The following is a 23,883-nucleotide window of genomic DNA, read 5'->3' on the forward strand; positions in this document are numbered from 1 at the left end:
AGGGGGTAAATGTGATCATTCAGCCAAGTTTCTTAAGTAACTGACAATGTTCCTGATGTTTATCATCTACCAGTAAAAATTATCTGGAAACAGAATAACTTCCCGAAAAACTGGATATATCATTTTTCCCCTCAGTATTTGTTTGTTATGCCAAAGGAAGAGGAAAAAAAAGCGTGAGAATGTCTGAGGAAGAGGGTGTGTTCAAAGGTGTGCCAGCCCTTCGGCGTACGTGTGTGTCTGTGTGTCGTCATTGACTCATTGTTGTACTGACATGACACCTATACCTGCTTGTGTATAAAAGCAAGCACATGATTCATCTGCTTCATAATCAGTTCAGTGTGCCAAATACCTTTTCGGCTCTCTGACAGCTAACTTCAGCCCATTGCTTTGTCACAGGTTTCTATTAAGATGAGGAATCTTCTTGTGGGGGTTTTTCTCGGACTTCTTGCTGTTGTCCACTCAACACCTGTCCATAGTAAGTGAAAGTCTTTTTTTCTTTTAATAACAAATACTTAAGCAAACACTTTCTATTCTAGCTTAGCATGTGTTTGTTTTTATTTGGTAATTAAATGTTTCTTTATATAATTACATTTTTACATTATAAGATCGTAATCCAGGTCCATTTAATTCTGCTTTAATCCTAATAGGAGTTATTCAACGGTAGTCAGTACAATTATGTTGAAAACACCTTTCCACCTCAGGACTCATGAGGCCATATTCATGGGTTTTGCAGACACAGTAATTTCTCTATGCTGTACCGACCTCTACATTTTCAATAATTCCCATCGTGTCCTTTTTATTACCCTGTGAGTCAGCACTCCCCTCCTTACCCAAGATGCTCTTTATGTTTCAGGTCTTTCTGTAAAAATTCCAGAGTAGTATTTCATTATGGGTGCACAGGTTTCCCTGGCATCTCCAGATTACACACAGGGATCTTTGTAAATATGTGCTGAGCCCCTCCAGGAGGTGCATTAAAGCGTGTGTCTGGAGTAAGGTGAAACCAAAGATCAGCTAAGAGCTGTTACACAAGTTTGGGCATCCGGTAACCTCATAGGGAACACTGGAGCCGAACGTGATGGGGCAGAAATGGAGAGTGAAGATGTTTGATTCAATTCTCAGGCTTTATTTGTAATATATTTCAGTTCACTTATCTTTTCACTTTATTGAGATTTTTCTGATTTTTGCTCAAGTGTAAATACACAAATACACTGTACTACTGAAGGTCAAGCATCATCAATGTCATACTTTTTTAGTATCAACAGTTAAAGTACTTGCTCTCGAGAAGAATGGTACCTTTAACTTATAATAGTATATTATATTGCAACTTTAGTATCAATGTGTAAGTAGTTTAAACACACATTTTTTCGAAAACACTAGTTTATTATGTTATTATGTATTGCATTTAAACGTTTATTGTATACTTAGTAAGATGTAGCTATAGCTCTCAGGGAGTAATTTTTTTTATGTAGTGAAGTGAAGTAGAAGAATAAAATGGAATTACTCAATCAAAGAACAACCTGCAAACAGTAGATAAGTACATGCTAAATGCTAACTGATTATAGTGTGAAATATCTAAAAATCCAGACTAGTAACAAGCAAAAACTTCAATCTAGCAAAGTGCCTAATTTGTTTTCCTCATTATCACAAAACTCTGGGATTGGCTTCCTTCCAGACAAAACTGGGTGTGTCAAGCGTGGTTGGCTCTTGTGAAACTGATGCTTTGATGAGGCTTCCTTTCTTTTGTAAACTCTCTGATAGATGATTAGTCACAGAGGTTAATCATTACTGTCTCTAAGCACCTCATCAACGAAAAACACAAAACAAGTTGATACAAGAATTTGGGGCATAAGCCCTGTGTGAGAATGTTTGTAATGAATCAAAAAGCCTTGGTAACTTTCCTTTCCACTCATGTCAGGGCTGGTAAACACTCAAGCTGAACAGTGGATTTTTCTGTCTCTCTTTGTCCTAGCTACGACCCAGATCACAGCTGAAAATGAAGTTATCAGAGAGGCTTTGACGGACGGATACCTCGTCGAACAGTCTTTACTCCCAACATTGACAACTGAATCGCCCAAAAGAAACACTTCCGTTCAGCAGATAACTGACACCACTCAGGAAAGTGCTAAAGGGGAGTCCATGGATCACATATCTACATCCACCATCTTGCCAGAGGACACTCAAGACAACATTTCAGATTCAACCACTACCCCAAACCCTCAGCTTAGCTTTACCTCTTCAGAAGAGCCAAATGAAGCCAAGTCAGGCGTCACGGCCACCCACATCACAGTCCCTCAAACTACTGACCTTACGACTGCCTTCGACATTGCCTTCCGGTCCACCCTGAGTTCTGAATCAGGCTCTGGAGATGGAGATGGAGAGATGTTTACCCAGTACCCGACTACAACCTCCAGTATGACGTTAGGCTCTGGAGATGGAGATGGAGAGATGTTTACCCAGTACCCTACTACAACCTCCAGTATGACCTCAGGCTCTGGAGATGGAGATGGAGAGATGTTTACCCAGGACCTTACTACAACCAGTTCACCATCAACCTCCATGGCTGATTTTATCCCACCAGGAATGTTTGCAGAAAGCGAAGGATCAAGTGAAGGATCAGGATCAGATATTGAGAACAGCAGTATAGTGCCAATCAATGAGACACCTTCGAAGCAAGAACCTTTGATAAATAAAGAAAATAGTAAGTATCCAAAACCTGCCTCAATAGTTATGCCTACAATCATGAACATTGTGTTTTATTGATTGCCAACGGAAAATATAAAACCTGTTTTTTTCTGTTCTTAGGTCAGAAACTGGGCGATCCTGACACTACTAACACAGTACACAGCACACCAGGTAAGTTTTGAAAAAATTGTAAACCATATTTTGTTCATGATCAAACTCTGCCATAGTCAGTCCCTGTCCTAACTTCTTATCTCCCATATCTCCAGGTTGGATCATCATCGTCGGTTTTATTGTGGGCCTTGCAGCATTGATAGTGCTATTTGTTGCCATCGCTACCAGAGACAAGTAAGGCTTTGAAAAAGAAAAAATATAGCTATATTTGTTTTGTTATAACTGGTTAAGTCTAGAAAAACATTCTTATTGTTCCTTATTTGTGCAGGTGGAATGCACCAAGCCAGGCATCCAAGACCAAGAGTAGCTCCTCCAACCAGCAGAGGGAGATAGAGATGGATACGTTCCTGCACAAAGACAATCCCAGGGAGAATGGAACGGCGGGAGAGTACACGGTCATCCCCCTGGAGGAGCTTCCAGGACCTTCCTCACACTGAGGTTCAGACACAGACTCTCCGGAGGCTTCAGACTCATCACAGAAACACAAGTCAGAGTTTGAAACAGAACGCTTTGATCAGAGCAACAAAAGGGTCGGGGCTGTGGAGCACAAACGGTTCCTGTGAACTTCTCAGCTCTGATCCTAGTCTGAACATGATGTGGCTTTTCCTGTCAACTTTCATAAACTCTCATTTACTTTTAAACTACAGCAATATTCATGTTTATGCTTTTATTGCCATTGTATTATCCAGAAAGAAATACTGTTAGATGTTTTATTGTTTGTTTTTTGTATGTTTTTTTAACTGGCAATGATTCTGTGAAAATCTCTTTTTTGCAATAACATTATTGGTGTTGTGGATTGTAACTTATTTTAAGCTGTTGTGTTGTTTCCCCAACCTTTATTAAAAAACCTCTGATTCCTGAACAGTGCCCGACCCACTGACTGTTAGACAACCTACACAGCACTCCATCTGTCGTTATTGCATCTTCATATGATGAATTACACCGCATTTTTTTTGAGAAATAAACACAACCACAGCTTATCATCAATAAACATTTATTTGTTTCCATTAATATTTACACACAGGTATTAAAACATTTACACACCTTCAGTCCATTTGCCAGACAAATATTGTTTGTGCTACATTCAATCCTGCTCATTCTAATTTACAAGAAATGTTGCATCACAATAAATGTCAGACACAAGGGAAATATTGGATACATTCTTGGACCGAAATGTGCATCAAATCATAAAGGAAGATAGAAAATATATGTTTTGTTTTGGAACGATTGAACGATTCCATGTTCATGTTAGGGTTGGACAACTATGCTACACTAGGCCAGTCAACTAAGGACATTTAGATCAAGGCCCGGAAAAAATGCAACAGAAGTGATGTAATAAATAATTAGATAATGGGTTTTACATAAGTCAGGCTACGATGATAATTTCCTAGGAAGAGTCTTCAATGTGTGAGAAAGGTAGTGCTTGAGCCAAACAAAGGATGACTTGCAAAGGTGTCACAGCAGCATGGTGACATACTGTATAGCTGCCAACACAAAACTGAATCAATGTGCTGATGACCATTACATACTTAAAAACAACCTTCTCTGATTGAAGAGGAGAGCAATATTGGGCTTCCTTCCCCTAAAACATTCAGAGATCAGTAGTTTATTTTGAAAACAAATAAATTGAATGCATTGTTTCTAAATAAATAACTCTAAACGTATAACCTATAGGGACCACTAGTGGCTCATAAAATGAAAATTAACATTGTACTTACATTGTTTTAAATAATATTGTTAAAGTCTTTATAGAAACGTTTAGCATAGCAAAAACAATTCTGATGCTTGACATGAAATGTCAAATCCTACACATTTGATTTATACACTTTATCTAAAGATGATATATACACAAAGTGCAAGGAGGCACTTTAAACATGAATATCTGTCGCTTATCTGAAAAGGGAAATAAATAACCTGTTTTAACTTTGAATAGAGTTTCTACACGGAGTCAAACTCAAAAACATATTCAGCCGACATCCAATGACCTTGTTGTTACGGCTTCAGATTTCTGTGAGTGCTGGAGGCAGAATTTAGTGTGCATTGCTAAACAGACCACAGCTAAATAACTCTGTGTATACGCAAGCGTGTTATTTATATATAAATCTGCACTTTTGATCATAATGTGCGAAATCGCACTGATACCTTGTGAGGAAATCCAGCATGTAAGGTGGAAAAACTTTACTTCTTCTATTGAAATGTGTGTCCCAATATTCTAAAGAAATTAATAGTAATAAATGTTATTCAAAAATTGTTAGTCATCACACTGACTGCACTCTGCAGTTGACATCGTCAAGGCAAGGTTGTCATATAGCAAAGAAATAAACCGTTTGAAATAAAACACAGAGCAATGCACTGGCCTGCCGAGAGTTTGAGAGACACACCCCTACCCCCCCTTTTACTCTTGTTGACCCTCCGACTTCCTTTCCTTCAGAATCTTCCCCTTGCTCTCAGAAACACACACAAACACAGAAATTCCAGTACACAGGCATACTTCTTGACTAAAGACAGAAACACAGTGCGTCACCAATAAAGAACATATATACAAAAGGAATAAATAAATAACTGTGAGGGCACCCTTCACATACATTTCTATTTCTGCTTTACAGCTCTCTGCAACACATCCTGTGCTGTTTGTTGCCACAGTTAGAGGTCAAACGCTCTGCTCTTATGCTTTAAGTCCTAAGCTTTGCTTCTTAGGCTTGGCCATGTGTGTGACATCAAGGAGTAATCCCATAAGTCAAAGAGTCATAGGTAGCACAGTGTTGAACCATTACTTAACTCATAATGACAGAAGCACTGTTTCATTCAGTTCATGTTCTATTTTCATGAACACAGTTCCCATTATTTTGAACCTTTAGTCCAGATTTGGACATTTCACGAGAAAACAAAATACACAAACATGTTGATATTGACAACGATTCAGTAAGGAAGTCTGTCAGACTCTGATATGCAGATCTGGTACATTTGTTCTGAGTCAATAACACCAACCTTTGTATTTTCTCTTAAGTGGTCCTTGTATCAAAGGTAACAAGGCCATCATCCACGTTTCATCGCTCCGCCCTTAAAGCTACAAAGAAAATGCTTCAAAACAAAAGAACAAATTGATTTTGCACAAGGTTGAAGAATAATTTCTTTTACAGAACAGGAGGATTGCAGCAGCACCAAGTAATGTGTTGTCAACCGAAGGATTTATTCTTATTTACAAAGTGAATGAAATGAAATGCACCAGTTCCTTACAGTTTGTGTATAATACAAGTTGTTGAGTCATCTGTAGTTTGCTCAGGAGCTACCCTGATGGGTAACTGAAAGGAAGAGACATGGCCGACTGTTAGTTCTTGTGGTACAGTTAACTTTTCCCCCCTTCTTTTCTACGTAATTATTTTTTGGTTCATTTTTAAAGCTGGAACTCAGGGTAAGGCGTGGCAGCATCTGGATCTGCTTTACTCGCATTTCCATGGTCCTTCCTCAACAAGAGAGAACCCTCCAGTCCTGCCATTTTTGCCCATGCCGACCTGTAAGCAATTATTGAGAAAATCTAACTTTATGGCCAAGGCACTGTTATTTACACCGTCAATGGTTGGGAGCAGAGAAGCCATGCATCATTAAATTCAGGCCATTTTACATTACATGAATGTACAGGCCATCGACCTTAGGGTATAATAATTGAGTGAATCCCCAACATTGAAATACATGCGATGAAGCAGTGATGCTGTTTACATGTCAATGTGGTAACAAGATGATATTAAAACAAGGATAGTTCCCAGAGTTGGCCATGTATTTTATGGATTCTCCGCCCAACCGAATTACAATAATCAAAGAGCAACTTCAGCAACTTTAGCATCAGCATGCGAAAGTTGCATTGCACAAACAATGAAATAGCAACAAAATTGAGTGAAATACTTTTTAAAATATCTTTGATAGGCATGTCATGAACGTGTGCATCACTTTGGGTGAAACATGGTGAAACAGCAGTCTTTATGTATACCACTGGCTACAAAAAGTATTTGAGAAAAAAAGCTAATGATTGAAAATTGTGATTTGGTCAGGGCTGCCAGAAATACATGTCCAATTATGTAGACCAAAATAAATAAATAAACAACAACAGTTTCTTAATGAAATCAGAACATACCACAACAAAATGCAAGTGAAATATAATTGTGTACAAGACAACACATTAGGAATGGTTGATGCTTACTGTCATTTGGGTTTCATGAGAATAAAACTGAGTTTTTGGAAATTATAAAAAACAAAAGTGTAGTATACAAAAGAACAAACTTTGCTTTTGTTGAACCTGGTACCACAAAAACTGCTTTTTCATACAAGTGCCAGGTGAATAAATAAATATGGAAATATTTATTTAGCTCTTCACCCTATTCAAAAAAACATTTTCCTCAAAGAAAATGTAACATGTACTATTTACATAGACACCGATACACTGATGTATAAAAAAAGAAACACACGCACAGAAAGGAAAAGAAAGGGGAACACACACACAGAGCAGGGGAGGTTTCTCTACATACAAGTCTCTATGTCCGTTAACGTGAAATGTACCTTGCAGTCGTCTATCAAGACTGAGTTGCGGTGTGTGTATACATTCTGGTTGGTGTTATTTCAATGAAGGATTGTGTCTTTGACATCTCAAATTCTTCCATCCGGGCCTGTTGATCGTAAAGGTCAAGCTCGTGCTTGGAAAGGTGGTACACGATGCCCGCTCCATAGGAGTCCCCGACCACATTGACTGAGGTACGGAAACGATCCCTGCATGAAGAGAAGGTGTGTTTAAAGTGTGAATGATAAATGAAAGAAAAAGCTAAATGGAGCGAGTCTTCTTTTTGTTTTAATTTAAATGTTTTAGTTATGTTGTTATTTAGGCTTCTAAATCATCACAGAAAAGTAAGCATGTGAATGTGTGGGCATACCATTTTCCCCCTTAAACTGTGGGTTTTTTCTCCGGAAGTTTTTCCTTGTACGATGTGAGGGTCTAAGGACAGAGGGTGTCGTTTTCTCATACTGATATTCTGCACAAACTGTGCTGTTGTATTTGCTGTAAAGTGTCCATACTGTAAGGTAATTATTATATGTGCAGCACTTTGGCTCGACCAAAAATCGTTTTAAAAATGTGCTATATAAATAAAACTTGATTTGATTTGATTTGATTTGATATAGAAAATCGTTTTTTTGAAACAGCGAAATAAAAATAAATGTTAGATGCCGGCAAAATGTGCTCAATACCGACTCTGTAATGAGTCACACTAGCAAAAACCTAACTAATTCATTTAAATCCAAGCATCTGTATTGACTATGGTGGTTAAGCTCTATGCTTTATACATTGTGTGTGTGTGTGTGTGTGTGTGTGTGTGTGTGTGTGTGTGTGTGTGTGTGTGTGTGTGTGTGTGTGTGTGTGTGTGTGTGTGTGTGTGTGTGTGTGTGTGTGTGTGTGTGTGTGTGTGTGTGTGTGTGTGTACATGGAATGTCCTGGAATGAAATTCCTAGAACATATGCTGAAAACACATGTATGTCTAACAAAGTGAAACGATGTTAATAGCTTAAGAAAACAAGGTGTTCAGGTGATTTTACATCCTTAAGATTGCAAAGCATCCAAAAGCAAGTTGGTACCAAACAACCAGGCAAGCATGATACAAGTGAGTGTTTATGCTTAGTGACAACTGAGGCCTGTACTACGAAGCCGGATTTTTGCTTAGCCGGCTAACTTCAGGGAAAACTCGGGCTTTCCGGTCCTACGACGCTGGTTCTCTGTGTGACTGTGTGAACGTGAAAATTAATAGAATATCACCTCCCATCTTCAGAGCAATCTGACTATTATAACATTAGCGTTAAGAAAGCTTAATTAAATATCTGCCACAACATAAGTAACCGGATCAGAGTAACATTAAGTACAGTCCGCGGCACTGTGAGTGCAGACGGCGATGTGTCCCATTATCATTCATATCATATCACATCATAATGTATCATATATTTCCTTATCTGAGTCAGCTTCTTGAGCCGTATCTGGCCGTGCAACACTCACAGTGTCACATACTGTATGCAGAAGTATTATTTTAAGCAACACATTAAGTTGACGAAACACTCGAGTCAAATGTAATTAAAGTCAGATCCACTCGTGTCTTGGACGGGGCAGTGATATCATAAACCTGTTAATGTACGCATTCAAACACTTTTTCTTTTACCAGCTGTATTCACCTTGCAGGTGCAGCTATGTGGCTTTTATCCTGGATAAAGTGTTTAAGTCATGGATGTTTAAAGTTTAACTTCTTCATATTTGACTAATATTAAAGTTAACTTTTCATTCAGGAAGTATGACGCTGCGCTGTCAGTACGCTTGTCCATGTTTGAGATTGGTCGAATGCTCCAAATACCACCCCTTTCATGTGAACGTGCACCTAACTAGATAGGACACGGCTGGCTTGAGCGATCCACTTGATAACCAGCGTCGTAGTACAGTTTAGCGAGAGCGCGTATGTTTTGGATTGGGCCAACCGGCTAACTCAAACATATCCAGGTTAGGTTGAACCAGCTTTGTAGTACAGGCCTCAGGACTGTTGGGGATATATGAGTCAATGAGGTAGAGTTGTGCTTTGAAGCTGTCATGTATAACCGTTGTTATTTAGCCCACGAGAGAATGATACCTTTCTTATTTTCAATGTAGTCTTTTTGGGGGTAAAGAAGTAAATTGTCCAAACATTATACTGTACTGTAATAATTATGGGAAGTTACCATTATTCTCTTTATCTTTTTCAAGCCTTAATGTAAGAAACACCTGTATGGTATTGGAATGTTTTTTTATAATTATAGTGTTTGTGTTCATGGTGAACTCACAGCAGCCAGTCGACAGCAACCAGGAGGCTGATGTCCTGAGTTGGCAGCCCCACCGCCGTGAGGATCAGAAGCATGGTCACAAGTCCAGCGCTGGGGATACTGGCCGCTCCAACACTGGCCAGGGTGGCTGTCATACTAATTAGGAAGCAAATCCAACTCTCAGCAGGTAGGACAAACCACAGGCTCTGAAGCATCAACATACCTCTGCCACTTTAAACATGCAGATTCTGTGTTTCTAAAGAAATACTTTGACAACAAATTATAGTTTTGAAACAATCAATTAAACTAGAAAGAGTCTAAACCATGGACAAGAAAATGTGGATAAAATGATGTGAAAATAACGAAATAAATCAAATGACTGTGTTTGAAAACAGTTGGATGTTCACATGTTTCACAAGCATTTATAAAGAATTATTTGTGCTACATCAGATTTAAGGGAGTGAAGAATGTGGATAATGTGTTTCCAAATGTTGCCTTGCTAATGTGCTGTTATCTATATGTGTAGTCGCATGTTCACCTGACAGTAACAATCTGGCCCCAGTCGAGGTGAATCCCATTCATCTGAGCGATGAAGATGGCAGCCACAGCCTCATAAAGCGCTGTGCCGTCCATGTTGATGGTGGCACCCACTGGGAGTACAAAGCGAGTTACTCTCTTGTCGATGCCCAGGTTCTCCTCTAAGCATCGGAACGTGACAGGCAAGGTTCCAGCACTGCGGAAAATAAAACATAAAGAAATGCTTTGTTGTGATCGTCATCAACATCATATATCGTTCAGTTTGAAAACTTTGCACCCAATTCGGCTCTAAAACGTGCAGAGATGAATCTGTCTTGTTCACACTTTCATCTTGCAATAGTGTTAAAATGGCATAATTCCTTTATACGTACTGAAATAAATCAACTCTGGTTATTTGATCATTGAACAAAATAGACTAGTTTAGGTCAAAACTTTGATGAATTACAAATAAATAAGTTATACTAGTTTGAATTAACTTTGAGTGGAATCCCATAGAGAAAACTGCAGTTGGGACTCAGCAGTTGTTTTGTATGTTTTTGTCTGATAATTATCAAGTGTGTCTGGCAGATGGAGGAGCAGTGAGCAGCACAGAAATTGAGAGAACTGAGCTCACCTCAGGAGGGGAAGGAGTGTGTCATAAATAAAACATTAAGTTATCTCACATTGAGGCAAAGTGAGAAACCGTTGCTGGCAAGACTACTTATTATCATTTGAAATAAAGGTTACTTTTGTTATTTACCATATGGCCCTGGAGGAGAAAAGGTCAATCTGAGTGTTTACAGAAATCATACAGCACACTAAAGAACAAACCTGAACTACACACTCTGAGCTCACCAGGGTCAGAAAGTCTGAATCCTAGAGTAAAGAAATGAAGACATCTTACCTGGATGCTGTTCCAAGTGCCGTGACCCAAGCTTGGAATATTCCCATGAAAAACGTCCAGGGGTTCTCTCTTACTATCACAAAATATATCAGCGGGAGGAAGATGCCTCCATGGATAATGAGCCCGACTATCACGGTTACCATGTACATCCCCAACTGCCTAGCAACCACCTCCAAATCCGCAATGGAGATGATCTTTCCACAGATGAGGCAGGCAATACCAAAAGGGGAGTACCTGAAGATAGACACAGGATTAATCTGATCAGATTATATTTCATCAGGAATATTTTTTGTTTTGGTATATAATGATATTTAGGTTATTCAATATACATTAATATATGTTTTATGTAAGCAAAAACAAGTTAAATAGTTTGACAATTTACCACATAATGGCACCAACAAGCCTCATCACAATCTCATTCAGGACGTTGAAAAAGTCCAACATCAACTTGGCCCTTTCTCCCATTTTTCCCATAATAACTCCAAACGCGACAAAGAATCCGATCAAACCTATAAAAATAAGATAATATTGAATTAGTCTTGGATCATGGTGTCTTTCAGAAAATAAATAGCTAAGAATGAGGGTTAACCACTCTTCGAAAAGCCATATGTTAATGGTAATTCCTTTGTTTTCAATAAAACAATAATATTAGGGAAAAAACGGAAATTGATGTTTTATCCGCCAAGGAGGTTTTGTTTTTAGCTCTGAAGGATGAAGGATGTTAACGAACTTTAACTACTGCTTTTTATTTCCAGTCCTGCAGTGGGTGGTTCTTTAGACTTTGAACCTACCCAAGACGTTCATCCCACTCTTGAACTGAAGCGTCCTTTTAACTGTGAACTGTGGAGGTGCTTTTGTTCTGTTAGTGGGCACTGGCACTTTGCTGATTACCGTTTGGATCTGGACAAGAAGCAAAGAAAGAACACACACTTGGAGGAACTGACATATGAATCATACAATATATGTTGGGCAACTTATTTTTGTGAGACTCCTACCTGCTGAAAGCAGGCCTGCACCAAGTTTTCTGGGAAAAGGTTTCGCATGAGATCAAAGAAAGCGTCCACGCTGGACACATCGCCGTTCTTCTTTCCCTGTCCGAGGCCAGCCCTCATCTTGGGGTTACCTGGGTGGATGACCAGCACCAGGACCACTCCCAGGACCGCAGCGATCACAGTGGTCGACATGTAGTACACCATGGCTCTGGTGCCTAGGCGACCGCTGGATTTAGCGTCCAAACCAGCAAGTCCTGTAGGAAATAATATAAGTTACTTATCTTAAAAAATATATATATATATAATATCTTAAACAGATAGTTAAAAAGTGAGATTTTGTTAAAGTCATTATATTTAAATGATATGCATTTCTATATAGCAGATCTAACTATATCTTTTGGTCTGTTTTTTTGTAATAAAATCTGATTTAGACATCACAGTTTTCATTGATTAGCTCCACGGACCGGTTGCAGAATTTAAATAGTGAAGCATCAACACATTAGTCTACACTCATTTAGAGGAGTGTTGTGATTGCTCTGTTTATGAGGACATATTCTCCAAATCTATTGGAAATAACAAATTCTGACCCGACTCCGTATAAGCGGTTGACAATAGATGGATAGGTGTTGCACATGTGAGTCCTATATTCCAATTATATATGCTTTAATCTGCATGAATGCATATTTTAGTGGACATGTTGCCCTCAAGAGCATAGTCAAGAGAATTGAAATACATTTATATAAACTGTATATTAAAAAAAAAGATGTAGTCCTTGGTTGGTGTCTGGCGTCCTTAGCACATCACCTGCCTATACTCTCCTATCTCTCCTGTTGCAACTGAACTCTCAACAAGTCGGACCGTGCGACCTCATTTCAGGACAGTTGTCATCTAATTGAGCAGAACATGTGCAGCAGCTACTGTACCTCACCCACCTGTGACCAGACTGGAGACAACAAGAGGCAAAATAAGCATCTTCAGCATTCTCATTAGGATCTCTCCAGGGAAGGCGATGATCATAATGACATCAGGCGGGAGAGGCGATATGTGCCGCAGCAGCATTCCAGAAATGGAGCCCAGAAACACACCTGAGCCGGCGAGAAAACACACATTAAACACAAAGCAAGCTGACTGTGAGTCATGAGATACTAACTGTGAACACGGAAGGATTTTATGAACATTGGTGGGATAAATACAACACCTTTTGCTCTTTGGGGTTTTAAAGTAACACACTACAGCCTGTCATCTAAGAGACACAGATGCATGGTGTTACCTACAGTAGATACTGTGATAATTTGTGTTTATACTGTAATACAACTTTTAACCTTATAAGGTCACTTGGGTTTTAGAATACGCCCCCGAGTTCGGAATGAGTCATTCACATCTTTTGGGGGAATTTTAAGAATACCTACTAAATCACTGTTTTGCCATGTTGGGCAAGATACTGCACATTTTTCTACATACATATGTGATACAGAAAACCCAGTCTCCTTTGGTTCCATGAGAACTTTAAACAACTATTCTTTGCACTTCTTTAAACATAAAGAAAGATACTGTGATCCATTTATATTAAAAGGTATTTGGTCAAGTGTATGGCCTCACGCAGGGAACCAAAAGTGACTCAGTGGTTAGTAATATTTCCTCTAAGCAAGGGAAAGACTGGGGCCTTCCTGAGAGTAGTTTGTATGTTTTCCATGTGTGTTTCTGGGTAGATTGCCACTGAGGCTCCATGTGCCATCCACTGTCCAAAGACCAGGTAAGGCTTAATGCCCACTTATTAAATGTGTTAGTTTGTTTTAGTGCAGTGATGGTCTAACAACCCATCCAGAATGTACATCTTGTCTTCTCTAATACATGTTGGGAAAGGCTCCATACATAGGATAGAGTGTTGATGTAAATAGCTGACCAGATATACGTACCAAGGATTGTGAGAGTGAGAACCATGTTCTTCATGATTTTATCACACATAGAGCCACATATACTGTCAGGAGTCTCGACGATGGGCTCCATGTGGCTTTCGCCCATCCTGACCTCCACTTGCTTCTGCATTTTGTTGGCACTGAAAGAAAGAAAAGTGGGTATCAATAAGTGAAGAATAACAGCTAACCCACTGTATTGGTGATTCCAAACTAAGGAGAAAATGAAATCATATTTAGTTTTGAGAGCATTATGTCAAAGAGCTCTCAGAAAAGGAGCAAAAGTGAATTCCCAATATTGCATGCAAGCTTACTATTTCAAAAACGTGTTCAATTGTGTCATTAGGTAAGTAATGATGGCTCTTGGACACATGATTCAATTCCATTAATATCTGCATCCTATGCATTTGAAATGCATGCAACGTTCTAAAAGGTATGCAGATGGTCTTTCATAATTAGCAACCGACATTCCCGGACAATTAACGCAGAATCAATAAATAGCCTGTTTTCATCTGCATAATAAACTAATTATTACAGTTTTATTCAATTTGAATAAACAGAACACCAGCTGTTACTCATATCCTCCCCGTGGCTTCTGTTGCTTCTGCTGGCTGTCTGTGCATAGTTATTTATGGTAATTTTAGGTATTCTGAGGTATTTTTAGTAATTAAATGTTTGATACACGTATGTTTTTGTGTAATGTGGTCCTCGATTTTGTGTTATGCTTTCTGTGAGTTAATTTCAGAGAATGATCCAACCAAATCTTCAATCCAGCTCTTTATCTTACTGCTTTATCATCTCAATTAACCACCAAGTATCTCAGGTTTGTTGTGGTATGCGGTAAAGCCTCTTTGACTTAAAGATCAGCTTTCCCCTGTGCAGCTTTTAAATCCCCTGTAAAGCACAGACGTGCACAGTTACGTAACTGCAAATGCTCGTGTCATTTGGATTCTTTCGACCTTCATGACTTTAACACCTGGATTATTAATGCTGGAAGCAACCACAACAACAAAAAATGCCTACGTTTCTGTGGGCAAAAGAGTTGTATTAAGTGAACTGTCCCTCAACATAAGGACTTCTCTTCAGGACAATACATAGGTGAGTTAGGCAACAAAGCCTTAATTACTGTATAGGCACTATGGAAACAAAATGTACCTCGAAGATTCAATAACACATTAGATAATTCAATATTTTTAATTTACCAAGCATAATAGGGAATATGGAACATTCTGTCTAAATGTGAGGACAGAACAACTGCCAAGTCAATCACGCCTGTCTGATACACTGTGCTCTAGCATTCATGAGACTTAAGCCTTTTAAAGAGGATAAAATTAGCACCTCCAGCACACAAGTGATTGAGTTATGCAACAGAAAAGGGGCTTCCCAGGAAAAGTCAAGGTGTCACCACCACCCACCTGACCAATGTTATGCAGGAGATTACACATTTAAATACCAAACTTCAGTGTCCAAGACCATTTCTTCATTTTTATCAGTGAGTTACTTGTCCTAAATCCTTTGACAAGTCTTATAAAAGTAAATTAATGTGCAATTTTAGTCAGTCACACTTTACAAAAGAAACAAATTATATTAGAATCATATATATTTTCCAATGCTGGAAATGTGATGCTATTACCATTAAAAGTCACACAAAATAAACTACCATGGTTAAGAGGCTAAATCCAAAAGGTCAAAGGGCAGCAAACGACCAAGTACATGTACTGTTTTTAAACAGCAATGACAAATCATTAAGTCAAACATCATACTTCCACCATTGGAATACTACCAGAGGAATTATATAGATATTACATTTATGGAAGTTTACCATTATAGCAATGACTTCTTGACAGAAGGCCACGGATATTATTGCATCATCTTAACCTGAACAGGAGCCGCAGAACATTATTTTGATGGCACCTCTTCAATGATTATTCACATAGAACTACCACATCACAATGTGCTACAAATGATGCTTACCAGTTGTTTTGTATGTTGTTCTGGATTGAAATTGTATTTGTGGAGAGCTACTACACAGCCATCCGCTTCGGGAAAGAAATTAACGAAGTCATGATTCATGCATCAGTAAATCCAGTCAGAACTTCCAAAAAGTTTTTTATCCCTCCAGAAAGGGCTGTTCACTACTTCAATTAAAATCTGCAGATTATGTTTTTCCTCAGCGTTGAAGGTATATCCACTGGATGTCTGCTCATTCAGCCTCCGGGAGGTACGTAAAGGTAAACTGAATATCCCAGAGGTCTGACAGGAGTCTCGCAGACACGAAGGGTGGAGTCAACCAGCTAAGATTAGCCAGGAGGTGAAAATCCCTGCTGCTGACTTTTGCCTGGTTTATTTGTTTACTTTTCTTCCAGCAAAAGTCAATTACTTTGTTTTGGTCATCCACATACAGTAGTCTCATTCGGTTCTGATTGAGTATAACAAAGTAGTTTGTTTGACTGGTCTTACTTCACCAACACCACATTTGTTCTGGGATATTCTAAACAACATTTTTTAATAGATTTCAATATATGTTGCGTGTAGTTTACCCACCTTGGCTTAACATACAGTATACTGTTTTTTATATAATAGATAACCTTTTTGGTCAGATGTGGTTTACCGGATTTGGATCAATTTCAGGGAACATATAACAGCTGATCACACGAGTGCTGTTTATCTGATAACTGACAATGTATTGGGTGCAGTCCATAAATGCAATGGTCTTTAAAAGATTATTAAGATTCTTACAAACTAAGCAATATATTTGTTATGGTTTCATGATTCATAAGTATGTGAGACAGTGAAAAGAAATATTGTAGGGTTGATGTCAGGTTCTCAATTAATGTCAAGCATGAACTTCACAGTAAACAATAACTTCCGAATTAAGCAAAAGGCTTCAATGGGAACCCATTTAGCAGAATAAAAGTTGATAATGAGAGCAAAACAGAAGAACTGATTGCAGCTGTGTCCTCAACACATTTTTGAGTATTTAATCAGACATCAATTACTGTATGGCCTATGTTTGGGTACATTTGTATATTTTCTACCAGTTTTAATGGAGTTCTTTAGCGTGCTTGAGGCAGTCTGTTCCTGAGCTTACACCAACATCAAACCGCTTGGGATGACATTTCAGATAAAGGCAAATAAAAGTAAATGATTATTATTTTTCTAAATTGTGTGATGCATTCCAATAATATAACTGAATATTTGCCCATACTGCCTGCCCCAGCACCACATCTAGATTTGATTTGAGGTTTAGTTGCAGTGGTGCAGCCGATACGTGCTGATTAGTCATTGAGTGGCAGACTCGGTATGATTAAACTCTTCCTGAGAGACCATTTGTTCTTTTAGTTTTCACAGTGTGACATTGTACATGATTGTGTTGCCATGGCAGCATGTATTCTTTAATGTTGGGTTGGGACTTCCTCTGTGCACTGATAATAAGGTGTGTGTGGAAATAGGAACCATTATAACTTCAATTCTGAAAGCAATTCTTCGTTTAAAAGTCAATCATGATGACGGATGGTCTCTTACAAGGGTATTCTTATCCCCGCTATAATTTAGATGTTGGAATGGGGCTACAGTTAAACACATTGAACATGTTATACTTTATCCCTTGAAGTGGGAATCAAAGTGCTTGTTCATAATCAAAAAATAATGGAACGCCAGCTGTCTGATTACAGAGTGATCAACTATTAAAAGAATAAACAGCTGCTGTTGGAAATAAGCGTTTCACCTCTTTTTGTTGGTTGCAAGTGAGTTTGTAAGAGTTTAAATCTGTGAAATGTGCATGAAGATTTCCATTCCTTAGTTATCAGGGAGAAAGGATCCAATCTAAAACACACATGGTAAAGATTTTGTCTATGCAATTCCATATCTTGGTCCTCCATTTCTTTCCTCAGTCCCAAGCCGACCTCATGCTGCAACACCTGACAACGCACACCACGCTTAGACAGCAGGTGTCTATAATTAACTAATCTGTTCTGAGCCATCCTAATCCAGCACACATACACACTGAGATGGATCAGACACACTCAGAGAACATGTCCACAACCGTCCACACCGGGGACATTTTAGAACATAGTTACAGAAATAACTAAAGGTCTTATTTGTCGGGTTCTTTGTTTATGTGGTGAAATTAGCAGCCGATTAATCCAGTTTTCTTCACCTTTCGTAAAACCTTTAACTACAGTTTGGGAGCAGGAGCATTAATACCTAATAATAGCAGAGGAGAGCGTTCTAACTGATAATTCAAAGGTGTGACTGCAGGTCAAAATAAGCAGGGGTCTCATGCACGTGGGCACAACCAAGCCTTCTACAAAATAAAACACAGTTTAGCTCCCAAACAAATAATAGTTTATAGTTTTACATGAAGAGACATTCTCCTTGGTAAAAATCGTGTCTTTCTCCGACCTTTTCACTGCAAGGAATTCCACAGACTATAATTAGAACACACACACACACACACACACACACACACACACACACACACACACACACACACACGCACACACACACACACGCACACACACGCACACACGCACACACAGACATAAACAAAGAGATCTACAATGGCCCTGCAAAATCAAATAAGGTGATGCTGAGTATTCTCCATTGAGTGCTTTTGAGGTTTTTTATGAAAACAATATTGATTTTTGGGGACATGCTTTGAAAAATGTTGAGCAAAATAACATCTTTCAGATTAAATTAAAGATTTGTTTTTCACTAAGTCATTGTATTTTGTTTTACTTTCCCCTTCCTCATAAAGTTGCATTGTGTGCCACCAATACTAATTTTAAAAACAATTTTTTTCAAAGATCTACAAAGCAACACATCACTAATGATCCATTACTATAACTAACTACAGAATTAGAATAGAAACAGCGTTAACAATGCAGCACTTTGAATTGATTTCTTTATTCATTTGCTACTCTGGCTACAGTTGAATGAATGAATGAATACAATTCATGTCTTATGGACGACTGAATTAACTTGTGTACGTGGATTCAACTCCCAAGCCCAAATGTCAAGCAACGTCATCCCCTCTATATCCCCCTTTCACCTCTGCATCTCCAATAAAGGCACTCTTTCGCCCCAATAATATATTTTAAAAGAAGAATACAACTTTCATCATCGACCATCTCCTGTTATTCAATATGATCTAATGGTTGATGACATATGTTTGCTGTCAGTGTGAAAAGTCCATTGACTTCAGGGATTTAGCCTAAAGATACCACAACCCAGGGGTCAGTGAGTCGGTAAAATAGTGATAATTCAATGGGCCAGAAACAATAGGATTAATGGTCTTTTTCTGATGGTTCCTTGTGCCAAAGTGTCAAACTGTCATCGCTTTTGGGATTTCATGCTTTCAGATCAGTTAACTATTATATGCTTCACTGCAAGCTTAGGGATATCCATCAAATGTAGAGAGAGAACATCTTTTCATGGATATTATCTCTGGAGACGGATCTATAACCAAACTTTGACAACTTTGAAAGTTGCCATTGACAAGTCATGACCACAAACTCACAGCCGAAGTAAAAACAATAAGTGTGGCTTGATATTGAGTAAGAAAAAGGTTGATAAACGCTGTGAGAATGGGTCTGCAGAGAGAATTTCGCCGCGATCCCAACTGTCTGTTATCAGCCTGCAGCCAGGGAGGAGAAATCAGCAGAGCTGCCTGCACTGTGTGTGTGAGGAAGTCCGTGGATTGGTCAATTTGGACTAATCAGCGGGGGCTTAACGCAACGGCTCCGCAGACGTAACGTAACGGCTCCATGGATTGGTCCATTTCGTTCCGGGTACGGCATGACCCGGAACGAAATGGAAGAATCAAATTGACAATGACGTATCTCCAACGAGGCGTTTTGGGGAGGTATTTTCTGTGTTAGAGTTGTACTCGCTACAGGGTGTACTTTGAGGGTTTGTGACTCTGCACACCGTTTACATGCATAAAAACCTTCATAACACACAAGGGGACGGGTAATAACCGGAAAAGCATGACATGGGCCCTTTAAATTCCAGTCACAGCAGAATAGTTACAATAAGTCTAAAGATCCTTGGTGTGAATCTTCCCAGTTAAGGCAATGAGATATATTATGTGAGTTTCTGGCCTATTGGAGATCCAAGGAGGAAAAAAGAGCCTGACTGAATAACTTTTCAAAGAGCACAACCAATATGTGTAAAGCAATCAGATGTAGTCCTTGTGACATCACCAGCTTGTTGTCTATGGTTTTGGAGCCTCGGGTTGGGATTTGAGGAACCAGGAATGACGTAAGAGGGTGTAGCTAAGCACAAAGGAAAGCTGAAAAATGTGTAGGCCACCAACATGTATTATTAACTGAAAACATGCTTTGAAATAGTTTAAGTTGTAAGACAAAAACACAAACAAAACCACGATAGATAACGTTGTGGTACGACTTCTCAGTCATAACGTAGCCATGTAGGAAAATATAACCTGCTTTCTTTCCTATTTCATCGCAAATGGGACCGTCATTTATAAAATGAACATCCTGCTGTATTGAAATAGTCTTTGAACCAGGGATTAAGACACCACTTTTGTGTAATTTTACCAAAATCTAATAATGTAAAATCAACAAAAAAAACAAACAAAGACTACGAGACCACTGTTGTGCAAATTGGAGAAATAAATTACAAATGTTACTTGTAAATTATTTTTTCAGATGATGTGCATGTTCTTATCTAATAGTGTTTTATTTATTTTTTCTCTGTCTTCACTTTTGCTGTCACAATTTATATTTCCCCTCTGTGGGAATAATAAAGTTATTCTTACTCGGATTAAGACCATAAACTAAAAGGGAAAATGTTTTTTAAAGTTAATAAAACAGGTGAGAAGTAAAAGATTGTTCTCATTAACCTCTAAACATTGGGTCTTCTTTTTCCAATCAGTGGAGCGGTACCTTGCTGGATACTAAAGACAATGTAAGAATGGAGCATTACGTTTTAGGTTAACATTAGCAAAATGGATCCAGGTTTTGGCTCAGACTTTAAAGGTAGGGTAGGTAAGTTTGAGAAACCGGCTCGAGATACACTTTTTGTTATATTCCATGAAATGCTCTTCACATCCCGATAGCAATGAATATCTTAAGTGCTTTGACAAAAAATCCATAAAAAAAATGTCATCTGTGGAAGCCGTAGTACTGTAAAAGCACGACCAATCATTTTAGCCGGCCCGGCTAAAATAACTGGATGGCCTACCTGCCTGTCAGCCTTCCATCTGTGCACAAACTTATCTTGTGCCCTCATTGGTCATGTGCGCGTTCGTGTGTGTTGGAGGAGGGGCTCTATAAGGAAGTGGCAGATTTTCTCCGGTTGTGTATTTTCAAATTTTAGCGATCTCAAGCCGGTTTCTCAAACTTACCTACCCCACCTTTAAGGTCCAACTGTAAATTAAAATGTTAATTGAATACAAATAATTTTAGGGTTTTTAGAGTCTCTTAACAATGCTATAAAATGTATGCAGAAATTCAGCACATACCAAAGAAAGACGGCATAGAGTGTTGTCACTGGCCTAAGATGCATGATTCACGGCTGATGATCCTGTTACACTGATGATTTTAATTACATCTGTCTTGTAAGATGTGTCGACTGGATCGGAGAATGAGCTCTGCACCAGTTCATGATTATGAGAGTTAGCTGCTCTTACTTATGCAATGAAATGTACAATTAAAACACTTCAGATGGATGAGGAGCTTTTGCCTTGCTCTGCCATCAGGCCCTCCACTTGAGAGTGAAGTTGAAAAGGAAATGCCGTTTTCACAGTTTTTGCAGCTAGGATTTCACTTTCTCATGTGGGAAGATTGAGGAATTTCTATCTGTCTACTAAATAAGCTTGTTCCAGAAAGTATTTAGTCATGTTTAGCAGGAACTAGTGGGAACAAGCCACCATTGACACAAAAAACCCATATTTCAACATCTCTCCCATATTTCCAAATTTCCCATATTTCAACATCTCCCAAATATTGTTTACGTGTTGTGTCTTGTTAGCTAGCAGGTTAGCCCCTTATACAGTCTATGGTTAGCCCCCACTGCATCCAAGTTTACCCGATATGTTTTGGGTGTTGCTAAAACATTTGGAAAGCTGGCAACCTCACAATGAGACAGGACCTCTGAGAGACTGAATGCTACCACTGTAAGCAGTGGCGGCGCCAGAGCATTTTTGTTGGGTAATCTATGGTAGGGCTAACCCATACAGTGGTGGTGCTCAAGTCAGTATTTGCAATGTAATTACATACACGCTATATCGCCCCCCTTGACAGTGAAACGCCACGCGTGAGGTTTAGATTATTTCCCTGTCTCAATCAAAATTGAACTGTATGAAATAAAACGGCACATTTGTCTTGTAGTAAATAAAAAGGGATCACTGTGAACGTGACGTATGATAGTACACGTTGAAGATCCAATGGGGATACTGAATGGCGGTTTCGATTGATCTCAATCAATAAGGCATGACGCAGATCCAACGTTGCGTTGCTCTGATTGGCTGTAGGTCTATTCAAATTGCATTCGGAGGCATTTTGATCTGACCGCGGCCGCGCTGATATTATAACGCCAGAGAATTTCCACACCTTTAGTGTATAAAACTCCCCCACTACTTAGACTATTCCTTGCACCCCTCTTATAGCATAAGCCCGAATGGTCTCAACCATATTGGATCAGTAACGTGCACTTGTTGTTACAGCAGGATCAGTTTGTGTGCTGTGGACACGACCCGTATATTTTCGCAATCCGTGTTCTCAACATTTAGCATTTTGCTTATTATTTAATTGAATTTGCATCACTTTTCATGGTGGGGCTAAGGTGGGGCTAAGCCATTTCTTGGTATGGCTGTAGCCTACCCCAGCCATACCCTGGCGCCGCCACTGACTGTAAGTGTGCACAGCCCAATTGGATCATAGAAAAAAAAAATAATAATTGAAAAAGATTTCCTGAGCAATTTGAAGGTGTACTTTTCATCTGAGACAATGAGACAGAATGATTTTGTAGGCAAGATTTAAAAGACATATTGTCGTTTTAACTAAAAATATATGTGTTTTCTTTTTACAAGAGGTTTCATACAGTAGTTAGGAAAGTCTACAGAGCAAAATCTCATAATAATTCACCTATCTGAAACTTTTAGAATATGTTTAATACTTGTTTAATATCACTCAAGTACATTTTTCTTGAGATGGGTAAAAAAAGACATTACCAAATGATGTAACATACATAAAAAGGGTCCACTGTATATTTTGGAAGGTGTGTGACTTGAAAATGATTGAAATGGGCATGGCATTAATTTATTTATTTTAGGTTGTTGTGATTATGTATGCAGTTCAATTCCCCAACAACAAAGCATGAAAAAAGAAACGGTCTGTGGCGTGACCCATCTAGTTAATTCAACTTGATTTACAGTGTTACCCTTTGGGCTGTTCTTTTGAAGTGCATCGTCTTGCAGCCTTGTCTCAAGTTCGGGAAGTGTGGTGGGAGTGAATCTCAAAGAGCGCCATATCTCTAATGATGCACACGGGGCCCAAGGCCAGCAGTTTGGCATTGCTTTAAGAGACTGTCGCTAACATAAAATGCACTTGTTCCTGTCCCGAGATGTGAAGTCCTTCATCTTTAAATTCACTAACATTTTGTATGTGTATCATTTTAGGCAGATAGCTTATTTTCAAGACTTTGCACACTGATGATTTTCACTCAAGGCATCTTGCCAGTATCCTGAGTTGACCTACAAAAAGCCATTCAGTCAGGAGTAGGAGTAGGAATACAACCAAGAGCTGCACCAACCATGACAATCAGGTGTTCACAGAATTAGGTCACAGCACTAGAACAATAGTTACAAATCCTCTCTAATACATTAGCTTAATGTTATACAGTTTGTCTAACCAAGCAACCA

The 23,883-nt window shown here is 38.8% G+C and overlaps 2 protein-coding genes across 2 annotated transcripts; one reads left to right on the forward strand and one right to left on the reverse strand.

The window, feature by feature from the left end:
• Positions 1–310: 310 nt before the first annotated feature.
• Positions 311–3,715, forward strand: LOC117471864 (putative protein TPRXL). Its single transcript, XM_034117118.1, has 5 exons — positions 311–475; positions 1,970–2,698; positions 2,803–2,853; positions 2,949–3,027; positions 3,122–3,715. The coding sequence occupies exons 1-5, from the start codon at positions 409–411 to the stop codon at positions 3,288–3,290; spliced, it is 1,095 nt and encodes a 364-aa protein (XP_033973009.1). The 5' UTR covers positions 311–408; the 3' UTR covers positions 3,291–3,715.
• A 2,493-nt stretch (positions 3,716–6,208) lies between these two features.
• slc1a2a (solute carrier family 1 member 2a) lies at positions 6,209–14,133 on the reverse strand. The gene is given in 11 exon segments (XM_034116715.1): positions 6,209–6,365; positions 7,405–7,466; positions 7,469–7,611; positions 9,691–9,825; positions 10,208–10,402; positions 11,090–11,323; positions 11,472–11,598; positions 11,881–11,989; positions 12,085–12,335; positions 13,014–13,166; positions 13,998–14,133. Coding segments are annotated over 11 exon segments (1,611 nt in total). The 5' UTR covers positions 14,128–14,133; the 3' UTR covers positions 6,209–6,293.
• Positions 14,134–23,883: the final 9,750 nt, after the last annotated feature.

This window comes from Trematomus bernacchii, unplaced genomic scaffold (genome assembly GCF_902827165.1).
Source record: "Trematomus bernacchii unplaced genomic scaffold, fTreBer1.1, whole genome shotgun sequence".
In the NCBI taxonomy this organism is placed as follows: Eukaryota; Metazoa; Chordata; class Actinopteri; order Perciformes; family Nototheniidae; genus Trematomus; species Trematomus bernacchii.